The following is a 14,896-nucleotide window of genomic DNA, read 5'->3' on the forward strand; positions in this document are numbered from 1 at the left end:
ACCCACCCGCTAAGGAAAGCAGTGAGGAAGCCAAATATCTATATCATACATTTTTGTTTGGTTTAATTTGTATGTTTAAGGCTTATTATACTCATATTTCAGTTAAAATGTGATAAGACTTAGCAGCAAATCTTAAGTCATCACTTCTTTCCTGTCTCCTCTTAGGTGTGGCCGTACTGGAAGGTCCCATGTATGCCGTAGGGGGGCACGATGGCTGGAGCTATCTGAACACAGTAGAAAGATGGGACCCTCAGGCTCGCCAGTGGAATTTTGTTGCCACTATGTCCACCCCCAGGAGCACAGTAGGTGTGGCAGTACTGAGTGGAAAGTAAGGAAATATTTAAAGTGTCACTTAAAATGCAATATACCAAATTTATCAAGCTATATCATTTCCAACTTAAAGATACACATTGAGAAATACTTTGAGTGATTTGAAGAAACTTAAAAAATTATGTCTCTAGGCCAGGCATGGTGGCTCACGCCTGTAATCCTAGCACTTGGGAGGCCGAGGCGGGTGGATTGTTTGAGCTCAGGAGTTTGAGACCAGCCTGAGCAAGAGCAAGACCCTGTCTCTACTAAAAATAGAAGCAAATTAGCTGGACAACTAAAAATATGTAGAAAAAATTAGCCGGGCATGGTGGCGCATGCCTGTAATCCCAGCTCCTCAGGAGGCTGAGGCAGGAGGATCGCTTGAGCCCAGGAGTCTGAGGTTGCTGTGACCAAGGCTGACACCACGGCACTCTAGCCCGGGCAACAGAGCGAGACTCTGTCTCAAAATAAATAAATAAAATAATGTTTCTTTTTATAATAGTTCTAAATATAAATAGTTCAATGTTAAGTTAGGCTTTCATTCCAATGTGCATATACTATACGTTTCTAGTTATTTTAAGTGAAAAAATTTTATATAAATATCCAATATTAATAAGTAAAAATATGGTGGTTTATATACCTTTAAAAGTTTGTTACCTATATTATATTTACAAGTATATATGGTCTTTTAAAAATAGTATAGTCTCTCTCAATGTTTCCCTAAAGATTCCTTCTATCGTTTCTATTGATTTATCTTTATTTTTACTTCTTTTCTTTCTTATTGTGGTAAAGTGGTGAAAACTAGAATGGATTTTAAGAGGTGCTTTCTTGCCTCTTATCTGCTCTGAGCAAACAGATTTAGGTAGAGCCCTTACCAATAGCTGTCGGTTACTCAGAGATTACATATGTATCTTTTTGAGCCCTTTCTTCCTCCATAGAATGAAGCCCTCTATAGTTGTTAAAGAAAAATTTTTTATTCGGTAGCTTTTTCTTGCTTAAATGCTTTATCATCATTTCCAGAAAGAGAGACTTAAAATTATTTGTAAGCCAGGCACAGTGGCTCACCCCTGTAATCCTAGCACTCTGGGAGGATGAGGAGGGAGGATCACTTGAGGCCAGGATTCAAGACCAGCCTGGGCAATAGCAAGACTCTGTCTCTTCAAAAAATGAAAAAAATTAGCTGGGTGTGGTGCTGCACACCATAGTTCCAGCTACTCGGGAGGCTGAGGCAGGAGGATCGCTTGAGCCCAGAAGTTTGAGGTTGCAGTGAGCTACGATGATGCCACTGCACTCTACCCGGGGTAACAGACTCTGTCTCAAAAAAAAAAAAAAAATTATTTGTAGAATTGTGTTATTATTAAAAGAAAAATGATAAAATATTAGTGAAATTTTTTGTATTTTATGACTTAGGTTCTTGTTTCCTCAGGACCTATTAGTTATGTTCTACTTTTTGTTGTTTTAGCATTATTACAAGTGACAATATAGATAAAGGGAAATCATATTTTAGATGTATCTGATCTCATACTCCTCCCCTCATCTTTTTTAGCTAAAGAAATAACTTCAAAATTCACCACTATTTATCTTTCCTAACTCTTTGATAAAAGAATCAGCCATCAAAGAATCTAGTAAATGAGAAAAAAGAAAGAAAACAAAAGAGTATCTTCTCGGTTTTGATTCTTTGGTTTGTTCAGTGGTGTATTTCTTAGCCTTTATTTCTAATAGAAGACAAAAGAATAACTTCTCTAAAACCTGATTTCCTGACCTACTATAGCCTGGACTTCTAGGCACAAAAATATCTGACTTTCTTACCTTTTCTTGCCCTGTAATGAGAAATAAATATTTCAGTCTTTAACTCACCTAAAGTACTTTCAGTATAATTCTGGATAGCCTAATAATCATATCAGAAGGTAAGGCTCTCTAATCTACTAAATATTAAGACATTTAATTTGAAAATATAGTATATCTACAGTATCTGCAATAAATAGAAACTATGTTGTTAGTTGAAAACAATTATGCAATTGATTGGAAAAAATTAATGATGCATCTTGTCTGCACCATTGCTTTGTGATTTAGAACAAGTCATTTCTCTGTGCCTCACTTTTTTAATCTATAAAATAAAAGGCCTAGATTAACTACAGGTTTTTTTGTTATTTTAACTTTACCATGTTTGCTGAAGCAAAATATAGTTGTTTCTTTAGGGAAAAACTATTCTATGTTTCTGAGTTCACATTCTGTATCTTAGAATTTTCAAAGTGTTAAAATTTTTCTTTTTGTCACATTTGACAGAAAGAAGCTTTATTTAGACGTCCAGTTGCTCAGGCTACCTTTAAGCTACTGGCTGGCAAATATTTTTAACAGTAGAATCTCTCTTTCAAGTGAAATCTTACCAAAAACCAAATCAACATTTAAGGCAAATAGAAGTTCAAGTTTATTCTTAACTTATTTTAAGTTTATTATAACCTTGTTTATAATATTTACTTATTATAAAAATCAATTGTAGAAGAATAAGTCTGCTTTCAAGAACACCTAGCTTATTTCTATGTTTTGTTTTGATTGTCCAGTATGAAGAAAATCCTGATTCACAGATAAAAGGCTGAAATGGTAACAGTTAGTTTAACTACTAGAGCAATTTAATTGGAATCTGAGGAAACTCTTCTGTTAAATTACTCAAGTAGTTTAAAAGTAGTAAGAAATCTTTTTCTAATTTGAGTCTCAACAATATCTGCCAACTACTTGCATTCTTGATCATAATTTTAAAGTTGCGCAAGATCTATATCTTATTTTTATTAGTAAATATATATAATACTATCACACATTGACATAATATTTCTCTTTTTATTGTAATAGATACTGCTTTGGGGAAGAGAGATGAGTTCTGAGTCTTGCATGGCATTTAATTGAGCCAGGTGATATTTTAAAAAATTAAAAATACTTTCAAAAACTTGAATTTCAAATGAACCAGTTTTGAGACCCTCTCAAATAGAATCCTCTTCTTAGAACACAATTTGAAAATCATTACTTGAGATAATGATTCTTCAGGAAGTGTTACCAATACATTTTAATCCTTAGTATTAGCTCAGTATAAATGTTGTTTGTACACTTAAGATCTCCTAAAACTGCTATTTTCTGAAAGAACACAAATAGAGACAAAATTAACTTTTCTCCTTAAATACTTATACCATGCTTACCACACGATAGGCACTGTGTGGTACTTTAAATTTAGTTATCAATAATCATATGTATGAGGTAGGGCTTATGAGGTGATAAAATTCAGATGGAGGCTAAATAGTCTCTAATCACAGCTAGTAAGTGATAGAGCCAGGATTCAAACCCAGAGAATCTGGTTCTAGAGTTCATGCTCCTCATCACTATACTATACCGTTTTTCATCGTGAAGACCCGTGAATTCACTGTTAAGAGGGTGGGATGCCTTGAAGCCTATCGTGTGTGTGTGCACACACATATGCCATATGTGAGTTATTTGTAATTATTGATATCCCTTAATTGTTGAAGCCTTCTAATATTCTGTGATTCTTATTCAGATAACTATTCTACCAAGTATTAATTAAAGATGAGAATAGTTTAATATTAAGAACAGTAATACAAATAAGTAGTTTTTAAGAGATAAAAAATTTTAACAGAAAAGGTTTCAAATAAATTTAAGTAACAAGTAAAAATTTCAAAAAACTTAATACAGTTTAGGTTTAGAACAAGATATTGCTATAACCATATGTTGCTGTTTAAGATATGGTCGTCTTATTGTTTAAGAACCAGTTTGAGTGACGTAGTAGCATACTTTAAGTATGAAACCTGTCGTTAAAATATGTAAACTTATCCAAATATAAATACTTAGAGTTTTAATGGGCAGAAATTTGGTATAGTTCAAATATTTTTTCTTGAGAAACAATCAAAAAATATTTAAATTTAGTATTTAAATATTAGGTATCTGTAAATTCAAAATGTGTGATCTTTGGAAAAGTAATGAAGTAAATCTACTATTTCAAAAACTAATAGAAAAATATCTATAAAGAGCTTCCCAGATGAATAGTAAGTACGAAAGATTTTGTGCTTAATAAAAAGTATTATATCCAAATATTTTAAATATATTTTAGGTTCAGAGTAAAAGACTGTTTTAAAATAGTGCAGCATATTGATTGATAATGAATTTAAATTTATCTAGGCAACATTTAGGTCATTCATATACCATATTTAATTTAGGTAACTTAAATCCTTTTCTACAGTAACTTAAATTAATGAAGGACCACTGTTCATACATAATAAATATTAATTTTTATGCCATTGGTTTAAGCTTAACTTTTATTCTTCTATTTTACTGTTATAAGCACATTCCAGATGACTATTGACTATACAACTGCTCATTAATACAACTACATGTTCTGATTCTGCTTATTACTGGGTGACCCTCTGCAAGTTTCTTAATCTCAGTGAACCCCTGTTTCTTCACCTGTCAAACAGGGATACAAATGGTTTCTCGTAGCATCATTATGATGATTAAATTAGTGCATGTAAAGTGCCTAGCCTATGGTAAGCGCTCAGAGAAGGTTCATTTCTTTCCTTTGTAACTAAGTCCTATCTTAGCCATTTAAAAAAACAAGTCATGGTATATTTATACACCATATTTTATATATTCTAAGACTTTTTTTTTTGAGACAGAGTGTTGCTCTGTCACCCACACTAGAGTGCCGTGGCACAATCATAGCTCACTGTGATCTCAAAGTCCAAGACTCAAATGAGCCTCCAGCCTTGGCCTCCCAGGTAGCTGGGACTAGAGGCGTGCACTACTATGCCTGTCTAATTTTTTTATTTTTGTAGAGACAGGGTCTCACTATGTTGTCCCAGCTGGTCTCAAACTTCTGACCTCAAGCAATCCTCCCACCTCAGGCTCCCAAAGTGCTGGGATTACAGGCATGAGCCACTGTACCCAGCTCTAAGACACATTTTAACATCTCTAGAATTGCAGTGTATCTTGCAGTCAGTGGTACCTCATCAAACATATAGCAGCTGTGCATTAGTTGTCATTGCCTTCATGTGCAGTTTATGTTTTTCATTTACATACAGAGTGATATATGATATATACGTGTGTCATTTAATTGGTAGCATATCTTCTTTCTTAATGGCACATATAATTGACAGTGTCTTATAATTGATGACACCTTAAATGCAATGAAATACCATAAGAACGGCCTCTTTGTCCTAAGTGTAGTAACAGCACAATTTCTTATTTATCATTTCGCTTGTTCTTTTTATAGACTCTATGCAGTTGGTGGTCGTGATGGGAGTTCTTGTCTCAAATCGGTAGAATGTTTTGATCCTCATACTAATAAATGGACACTGTGTGCACAGATGTCAAAAAGGAGAGGTGGTGTCGGAGTGGCCACCTGGAACAGCTTGCTGTACGCCATTGGAGGACACGATGCCCCCGCATCCAACTTGACTTCCCGACTCTCAGACTGTGTGGAGAGGTAACTTTCTGTGAAGGAAAACTGGAACAACAACAACGAAAAAAAAAACAAATGTAAATCTCTGTTGCTTCCAGGCAAATTACCAGCTCTTCACTGAGCATTCGCCACAGGCAAGGCAGCTCTCCAGGAGCTCTGGAAACACTGGCTGTCGCTCTGGCCGTCTCTCCTGTCTCCCAGCAGCCCTCTCAGATTCTTCTCTCATCATGTCACTGCCCGCTTACTTAAACTGGACCTTATAATTGAGTGCATAATTTATTAATTAAGTTGTATGGCAAACATTCATTGTGCACCTGCTGTATACTGGACATTGCACCTAACAAGAAAAGGAGCTTGATGGATTTCAGACAAAATGACTTAGGGGCCATAGGCTAAATAAGTGAAAAGGATAGGGACATTTCTGATACCTTTTGATATAAAAGGAAATAATATAAAATAATAAAATAAAAGGCTAATGATAAGCCTTAAAAGTTGAAACAAGTCATCCGAACTGGCCTCATGAAACTCAAGTATGAGACCAGGCAGAGAGCCTTATTAGCCTTATTAGCAGTGGAAGATTTGGATGGTAGGTCAGGTTCCCACCTATTGTGTTCAGTCAGTGCAAGGAATGGAGAGAATTGAGTGGATTTAAGAGGCACAATCAATAGTAGCTTGTCTGAACATTCCAAAGTGCAAAGGAATGTGGCTCATATGGGAAACTGAAAGGCAGCCGTTAAGGCTGGAGAACAAAGAGGGCTGGAGAGAGTGGCAGGAAAGGAGGCAGAGCAGGTGGGGTGGGGCAGGTCATGAGTCTCGAGGAATTAGGAAGGATTTGGGGTTATAAAGAGAAGTAGGGAGTTAATGAGTGTCTGTGTGTGCACGGGAGTGTGCATGTGTTGGGCATGATCAGATTTTTTTAAGATTAGTGTGATGTATTTAATGAGTTGTAAATGACTACAAGAAGGATAAAAAGTAAAATTAAGGTTTGTTGCTAATGAGTGCTGTCTTAGTCCATTCCTATTGCTATAACAGAATATCTAAGACTGGGTAATTTCCAAAGAAAGGGAAGTTCAAGTTTGGGTGGCCCCATCTGGCAGCTTCTGGTGAGGGCCTCTTGCTATGCCATAACATGGTGGAGAAAGGGAAGGGAAAGTGGGCATGCAAAAAGGTAAAACATGAGTGGCAACTTCACTTTATAACCGTCTGCTCTTGCAGAAACTAATCTACTCCTGCAAGAACTAGCCCAGTCTCTTGAGAAGGATATTAATCCATTTTATCAACCTAATCACCTCTTAAAGGCCCCACCTTCCAGCGCTGTTACATTGGCGATTAAATTTCACCATCAGTTTTGGTGGGGACAAACCACATCTAGATCCTAGCAAGCACTTTCTGTAAAATAATAAGCAGACTTGGTGGTTGTTTTTTGAGAAAGCAGGAAAGTTATACCAGCATTTCACCTGTATTGTGGGGGAAACAATTCAGCCCAGGCTAGTTATATGTTAGAGTCCAGGAAAGGACTATGGAAGTCTTTATTCACTCTGCCCCGCAAATGATGGGCTTACTGTAGTTCTACACCCAGTGAAAAGTTGTTCATTGATACAAGAGGTGTTAGAAGAAATATAGGTCGTCTTAGCATGATGTATCTGCTCTTAGATAGACAACTTTGGGTATTTCTAGTTAAGACACTCCATGAAAGGAACAAGAATGTCCAAAAATGGATAGCTACAATGATTGAGGTTGTAAGTCATCTTACATAGAGCTTAACACATTGATTTCCTCAAATTGTCCACAGGTAATATAAAGCCTGCAAGCAGTTTTTAGTGTTTACATTAGCTCCTTTTAAGTGTTATACATCTGCTAAATGAATCTATAATACTGTAAATTATAAGTCTTGGGGAAAATATTAATATTCTTCTCTATAATATGTTCAAATGTATTTTATTTACATGGCAGATCATAAGACAGAATATGGACTCGAAGCACAAAACTGTCTTCATATAAAATATTTTGAGAATAATGTCAGCTCCAGTTCTCAAATTTTCTTGCAGATATGATCCCAAAACAGACATGTGGACTGCAGTAGCATCTATGAGCATCAGCCGAGATGCAGTGGGGGTCTGTTTACTTGGCGACAAATTGTATGCAGTTGGGGGCTATGATGGACAGACCTACCTGAACACAGTGGAGGCTTACGATCCCCAGACCAATGAGTGGACCCAGGTATGGCATTTCCTTTTTCATTGTTACACTCACTCTCTTTTTATTAAGATGATTCTTTTGGTAAAACAGATCCTGTCAATTTTTGTCCAATATTGAAATATGAGCATAAATATGATAAAGGCAGTGTTTAATTTTATAACATAATACAGATCCAAATAACCTTTGAAGTGTAAGTTAATATTCAGAGAAATTATTAATTGCTCTGCCACCATTTGCTTGGTGAAATGTTCTAGCATGGTTAGAGCTGATAGGACCACAAAGGGCTTTAACAAAGGCAGGGAAGGTTGTGGAAAACAAGAAACAAAGACAGTAGTCAGAAAAATTTGAACAACTTTCCATATGTGAGCCATAATTTTTAAATACTCAAGCCACTGATATTTGAGAACAGATTCAATTTCTAGTCATAACCTAATAAAATGGCAACCCTAAATTACATTAAAAGTAAGACATTTGACCTGGAAAGCGTATTAACAGAAAGAATTCCAACCATATCTATTTCTGGGAGGGCCCAGCACTTCTAAAAATGACCTTCTGAGATCTTTGCTTCCATCATCACCAAGAACCCACCTAATTCAGTATCTGGTACATAAAAGACACCCAATAAATGTTTAGCTGAGCCAAGGCTTTCTTATAACAGGAGCAATGGTAAGTATTGTCAAAAAAACAAAACTTATGAGAAGTTCTGCTGTCTTGGTACTTAACTTCTTAGGTAAGTAAGATCTACATGTGCGAGGGGAGAACCCACAAGACGAGGCATCTGGTGTTCAGTGTCCCACGGGATAAGCAGCGAGTGGTACAGGAAACCAGACCGAAACGAGAAAGTGGTTGCGAGAAGGGCAAAGTGAGAAGGAGGGACTCAGACTAAGCCCTAGTGAATTGATCTAATTCAAAATGGTTGGGAAGAAAGGGGAAATTGTTTGAGAAAACATGAAAGAAATGTCACTGAAGCAGAAATCTGCAGACACATTGAGGAGGTTCGGCTGGTTTTAAGGATCCATGCTTGGAAGAATAGTTCTTATTGGAGAGGAAGGCTGGGGTCAGAGTGGAGACCTGAGAGGAGTTTGGCGATGAGAAGCCAGTAGAGACTTTCAGCCAAGGAAGTGACTCAGTGGGGGCAGGGCAGGCTGGGTTGGGGGCAGGAGAAGTGAACGCTGGGTAGGAGGAAGACATTCAGAAGATTGCTTCAGTTACAAGGCTTGAAGTGTTAAATATAGATGGACTCCCGTCAGCCTTTCTCTATGTATGCCCACTTCCCGGCTGGGTTGGGAGGTGGCCTCTGAAGCAAACAGCAAAGGGATGATCAGAGAGGGTCTTAGAAGATACTGGAATAGAGCATTTAAAGGGAGGAACAGGAGTTTCAACACTATAAGGAAGAATGAGGATGACTTGTTATTCATGAAGTTTTGGGGCCCTCTGAGAATCTGATAAAAACAGAAACCAGCACACAGTTTAAAAAGTAAAGAGAAGAAAAATGTGTAAAGAGAAGAAAAATGTGTGAAAGCAAGAAGGCCATGCAATTTTAAAATGATGATGATAGAAAGTTAACATTTATTGAGGACATACTATATACCAGGCTCTGTCCTAAGCATCAAATAATTTACTTAATGTTCCTAACAATTGTATAAGGCAAGTACTATTATTAATATTTCCCCGTTGTACAGGCTGACGAGTCTGAGACACTGAGAGTTTCAATAGCTAATCCAAGGCCACATAGCAAATAAATGGTGGAGATAGAATTTGAGCCAAGGATTTGTTTTACACTAGAGATAACAAGACTGCAGGAAAGCTCTTATCCTTAAAGTTTTGAGGAAGAGACGAGAATATGAATGTAGAAAGATACAGGGAGTTTTTAAGGGAAGAGGAGGATAGGAAAAAGGGACTTGGGTTGTATAACCTTGCTGCTATTTCCCAAGGAAGCGAGATCATTTGGTGAAGGGAGGAAGGGCTTCCGTTATAGCTACAGGATTTCATTAGAAATTGCATGATTACCTACTGTCAGTTTCCCACTATGGCAAAAGTAGTTGTGAATGACAACCAAGGAGCCCAAAAAGAGAGAAGAATCTTTTTCTGAGATATTTTATTTTAAGCCCTTAGGGCAGGCATAAGAAACTCTGTCGGCCCATATTTGAGACTTGTTATTACAGATAATTAATACTTTAGGCTAAATCACTCTGTATCAAAATTAATCATCTGTGACCACATAGCTATTTTGTTTGTATGCCATCTATATTAGTATATTAAAGCATCTAAAAATGTGAACTTATAACCATATCATTTGAAAAATGTTTTCCTTTCAATGTTCTGACAAATGGACAAGAGGACATTTGTATAGGGACTGAAATGAGATTACAAAGCCACCTCCCACCTCACCACCAGTCTTGACCCAAAGCAGCAGGTGACTGGATTGTATTTAATAAATTCTCTAAGCTACACTTTCTAGCTAGTTGTCATGACAATGTCAACTATTTACAATGTAGAAACCGTGTCTCGGGTGATTTGAGAAAAGCTGCATATTGCAAACTGATGTTTTGATTTAAATGATTTAGAGGTTACTTCTGCCATACTGTAAATAGATATGGTTTTAACATAAGTTATTTGGTTGGTCAAAGAGGTAAACAATGATCAAAATAACTGAATCACGTGGAAAATAACTGAGAATTCCCTTAAAATTGAAGTCTGGTCTGTTCTTAAAATCTATTCATTTGTCTGGGATGTCAGACTGATTAGGAAGTTATTGTGGATTTGACAAAAAGTACTTTAGTACACACTTTAACATATGTAAGTACAAAGCAAACTTTCTGAGTACTTTGCTAACATTTTAACTCTCTTGGGTAAAACACATAGTTTCTTATTATATTCAGAGTAGTTCTTCAAAAACTATCTTTGTCCACACCAGTGTTTACAGTACTTAAATCTTACTGTCTTTTTTTTAAAGAATTGTTCCTTATCCATAAATTAAGATTATATTCCTTCCCCTAGCAACCTCCTCTCCGTCTGCCCTCCCCAGCACACACACACTCCCATCTCACTGTCACCAGCTCCTTCTCCAGGTTCGTTTCTGCTCCTCGGGAGCTGGATGGATAGCAGACAAATATTTACTCTGCTGGAAAGCCATAGAATGGGCCTGGAGTTTTCAGTCATGCATGTAGGAGGCAGTCAATGAATGTGGAGTTACTGGTTCCTCTAGAACTGGCAGATCGCCAGTCACTCGGTGTGTTTTGTGTGCTACCTCTGAGATAGCATGGCTGTTAGAGGACCTCTCTCGGTAACAGTATTTTCTCCACATTGGCCACAAAGTTACTTTAAATGTTCAGCATTTCTTTATATCCATATTGTGCATCATTTTGGCCAAAATATAGTGTTTCATGTAGACTAATTCTTGAGCTATTAAAAAATTTACCTTCAAAGAGGAGTGAATGCTACATAATCATGATGTACCCCAACAATTTAGTGTATGAAACTTTGACTGGAAGGGGTGTCTTGGGTAAAGGACCAGGCCAGCAGCAGGGCTGGGGCAGCAGGTGGTCAGTGCAGTCACCCTTCGCCAGTAAGTGCAGACTGTTTCAATATTATACACCAACTGGTATAGGATTATCGACGTTTTTACCTACAAATCCAACACACATCTCTTTTTGTTTTTTTTTTTAGGTTGCTCCACTGTGCCTAGGAAGAGCTGGGGCTTGTGTTGTGACTGTAAAGTTATAATTCAGTGCTTTGTTTTCTAAATGAAGATGTCCTTTTCCTTTATTAATTTAGTACAATTATTCTGCTGTCAGTGGAGACACTTTGGTACATGCACAGTGCCACATTCCTGGGCACAAAGTGCCTGATCTCAAAGTGAAGATGTCAAAACAAGGGAGAAAGAAGTGGATGGACCAGAATTAAATACTTTCATTTCTTAGTAAATGAACACTACAGCTGGTGGATTGTGAACATATCATATGTTCCTGATATAAAATATGGGGGCAAATGCACTGCTCTGAAGCATAGCCCAGTGCTAACTGGCAGTTTCATTTATACCTAGCCAAGCACCTTTTACTCACATTATCCAGATTTATTTTATTACAGTGAAAACACACCAGATAAAACTTGTAAAATGTTGCTTTACACGTTTATCATACATGAATCGCAGTAATTTTTATTTGTTTGCTTGTTTGTTTAACCACAACCACTATTTTAATGACATACTAAAGACTATACTATTTAGTTTTTTCAGAAACAGCTGCATTATATGTGTTTTGGTTGTGGATTTTGTTTCTAAAATTGACTTAGTCCAATGAATAAAGAAAAACATTAAAGAGTTAAAACAACAATAACCAAATAAAAACTTGATATTCTCTTTAGGGTCTATTTAAGTATTCATTCCATTATACCTAGATTCACCAAGAACTATGTTATGATATTCTAAAATTGAAACATGGTATCTTGCATTAAATTTAAGATATGCAAATTTGTGTAGAGAAAATAAATGTTACATACCCTATAATGTTCTTTCACCTAATCAGTATTTAATTATATGGATTTGTTTTATATTATAAAAGATATTTTGATTTTTTCTTTTGATATTGACAAAATTGTTCAGATTTTCTTACAGTCTCAAGTTTATATTTGCCTCCCCTGCCTGGTTTCTTAGGTTCTGCCACAGTTAGTAACCCATTGTGCTTCTTTGTAATCAGTTTTGGGAGAATGGGCTTATTGAATGTTTGAAAAATAAGTTTAAAGTGTTTGTTACCCAAAGTTTTGTACATTTGTAAACTCTAATTACATATGTGAATGTTAATACTCTCAGTGAATTGTTATTGTTTGCAAAAATGCACTGGGCAGTAACATTTTGTGATAAATCCTACAAGGTAAAAGTCATTAACTTATATCTTAATATAAAATGAATATAAACTAAATTCTCATCTTTTAAAATATAATGTGGTTAATGTGTTATTATATTTTATATCAGGGCAGCCTTTATTTAGTTGCTGTCTTTAAAAATTAAAAAACATCTTTTTTTTTTTAAATGAACTGATTTTGAATGAACATGAAATGTTTCTATCTTGGAACCCAAGAAAGTGAGTACTTCTATTCCCAAAACAAATCCTGTCATCATTTTACTGGTGTCACTAAGACAATAATGGTTAGTGTGATTTGTCATATATTAATATTTCATATTTTCATTATATTATGGATATGAATTCAATTGTTTTCCTGACAAGGAGAGATTAGCTGTGGAGTATATTTACGTATTTAGGGGAATGAAAGGAAGAAGAGGAAATATGTAAGAGATAACACAATTTCAAAAACAAAAATTTCAAAAGCAGAAACAATGCATTGTCACCTCCTTGTGGAGGCTTGGGCCTTGTGATCATTACTTAGAACTGTAATTATCCATTCTTTGGTTCCCTATGGCCCACAGTGGAAACCAGACTTAGGTTAAAGTAAAAGAACTGGTTCTTCTCTCCAAGGACCTTGCTTGCTTTTGTGAGATTTCCTGCTCTGAAAAAGGGCCTCTCTAATGCAGTTCTGTAGACAGTAAGACCTTTCCTGGATACTACTGCAAAGACCCATTTCTTTTCATGTGACAGGGCATTTGTTAAGACTTTCATTCCTCTCCTAGTCCAGGGTCTTATAAATCTAGACAAAAATATGGTTCTTTCTTGAATCCACCATCCAACATTGCTGCCTTGGCTTTTATGGTCAGCCTGTCCATTGAGGTGTCTCTTTATTTTAACCTCAATTAATGACTACCTTATGAAAAATATTTTCCAATAATTATTCATTTCTTATGAAGTAGGAACAAAGATTTTTAGATACATCAATGTACTGAATCCTCATGACAACCTTATGAGGTAGGATCTATTATTCCATTTTTTATAGTTAAGAAAACTGGGGAACATAGAAGTTAATCCCAAGATTATATATAACAAATAAGTTATACAGAGCAAGGATTCAAATCCAGGCAGTCTGACTCAGGAGTCTTCACTCTTACCATTCCTGCCTGTAGGTAGAAAAAGAGAGATTTCATCTTATGTGAAGAATTACTTATTTTAATAAAAAGAAAAATTAAGAGTGTTTATACTCTGTAGTAATACAATTTATACCAGTCGTATCCAATCAGAATATTTTGGTTCCTTAGTATTTAGGGGAAATTTTAAATTTCTCAAGGAATTTTATATATATTTTGCTTTAGAAAAGTAGATACAATAAAACATTACATATATTTCAAGTTTTATGAATATTAGATTAATTGCATGGTATTTTGGGTAACTGTAAATAAATTTATTCATCAAAAACAAGCATTATTATGAACAAATCAGATAACCTAGATGAAATGGACAAACTCCTAGAAATACACAAATTACCAGAACTGACACAAGAAGAAATAAAAACTCTGGATGGGGCATGGTGGTTCACACCTGTAATCCTAGCAGGTGCATTGCTTGAGGTCAGGAGTTTGAGACCAGCCTGAGTAAGAGTGAGACCCCTGTCTCTACAAAAATAAAAAATAAAATAAAATAAAAAATCAGCAGACCTATAACAAATAAACAGATTGAATCAGTAATCACAAATGTTCCAACAAAGAAAGTTCAGGACTAGATTGGTTCACTGGTAAATTCTACCAAACATACAAAGAATTAACACCAATCCTTCTCAAAGTCAAACTCTTCCAAAAAATGGAAGAGGAAGGAACACTTTGTCACTCATTCTATAAGGCCAGCATCACCTTAATCCCAAAGCCAGGCAAAGACATCACAAAACTACAGACCACTATCCTTTATGAATGTAGATGCAAAAAAAAAAAAAAAAATACTAGAAGGCCAAATCCAACAGCATATTTTCTTTCTTTTTTCCTTCCTTTTTCTTTTTTTTATGATTTTTAGAGGCAGGGTCTCACTCTCGCCCATGCTAGAGTGCAGTGAC

General features: G+C 35.8%; 1 protein-coding gene across 3 annotated transcripts in view; it reads left to right on the forward strand.

Annotated features, from left to right (window-relative positions):
- KLHL5 (kelch like family member 5) overlaps nucleotides 1–12,847 on the forward strand; it is a 70,034-nt gene extending 57,187 nt beyond the window's left edge. For all 3 annotated transcript variants that reach the window (XM_045550534.1, XM_045550531.1, XM_045550533.1), the window contains exons 8-11: nucleotides 166–328; nucleotides 5,579–5,791; nucleotides 7,816–7,987; nucleotides 11,636–12,847. In XM_045550534.1, coding sequence (XP_045406490.1) covers nucleotides 166–328; nucleotides 5,579–5,791; nucleotides 7,816–7,987; nucleotides 11,636–11,692 — 605 coding nt within the window. In that variant the 3' untranslated portion in view covers nucleotides 11,693–12,847. The remainder of the gene's footprint in view (nucleotides 1–165; nucleotides 329–5,578; nucleotides 5,792–7,815; nucleotides 7,988–11,635) is intronic.
- The last annotated feature ends 2,049 nt before the right edge of the window (nucleotides 12,848–14,896 follow it).

The sequence above is a fragment of the Lemur catta genome, chromosome 4 (assembly GCF_020740605.2).
Source record: "Lemur catta isolate mLemCat1 chromosome 4, mLemCat1.pri, whole genome shotgun sequence".
NCBI lineage: Eukaryota > Metazoa > Chordata > Mammalia > Primates > Lemuridae > Lemur > Lemur catta.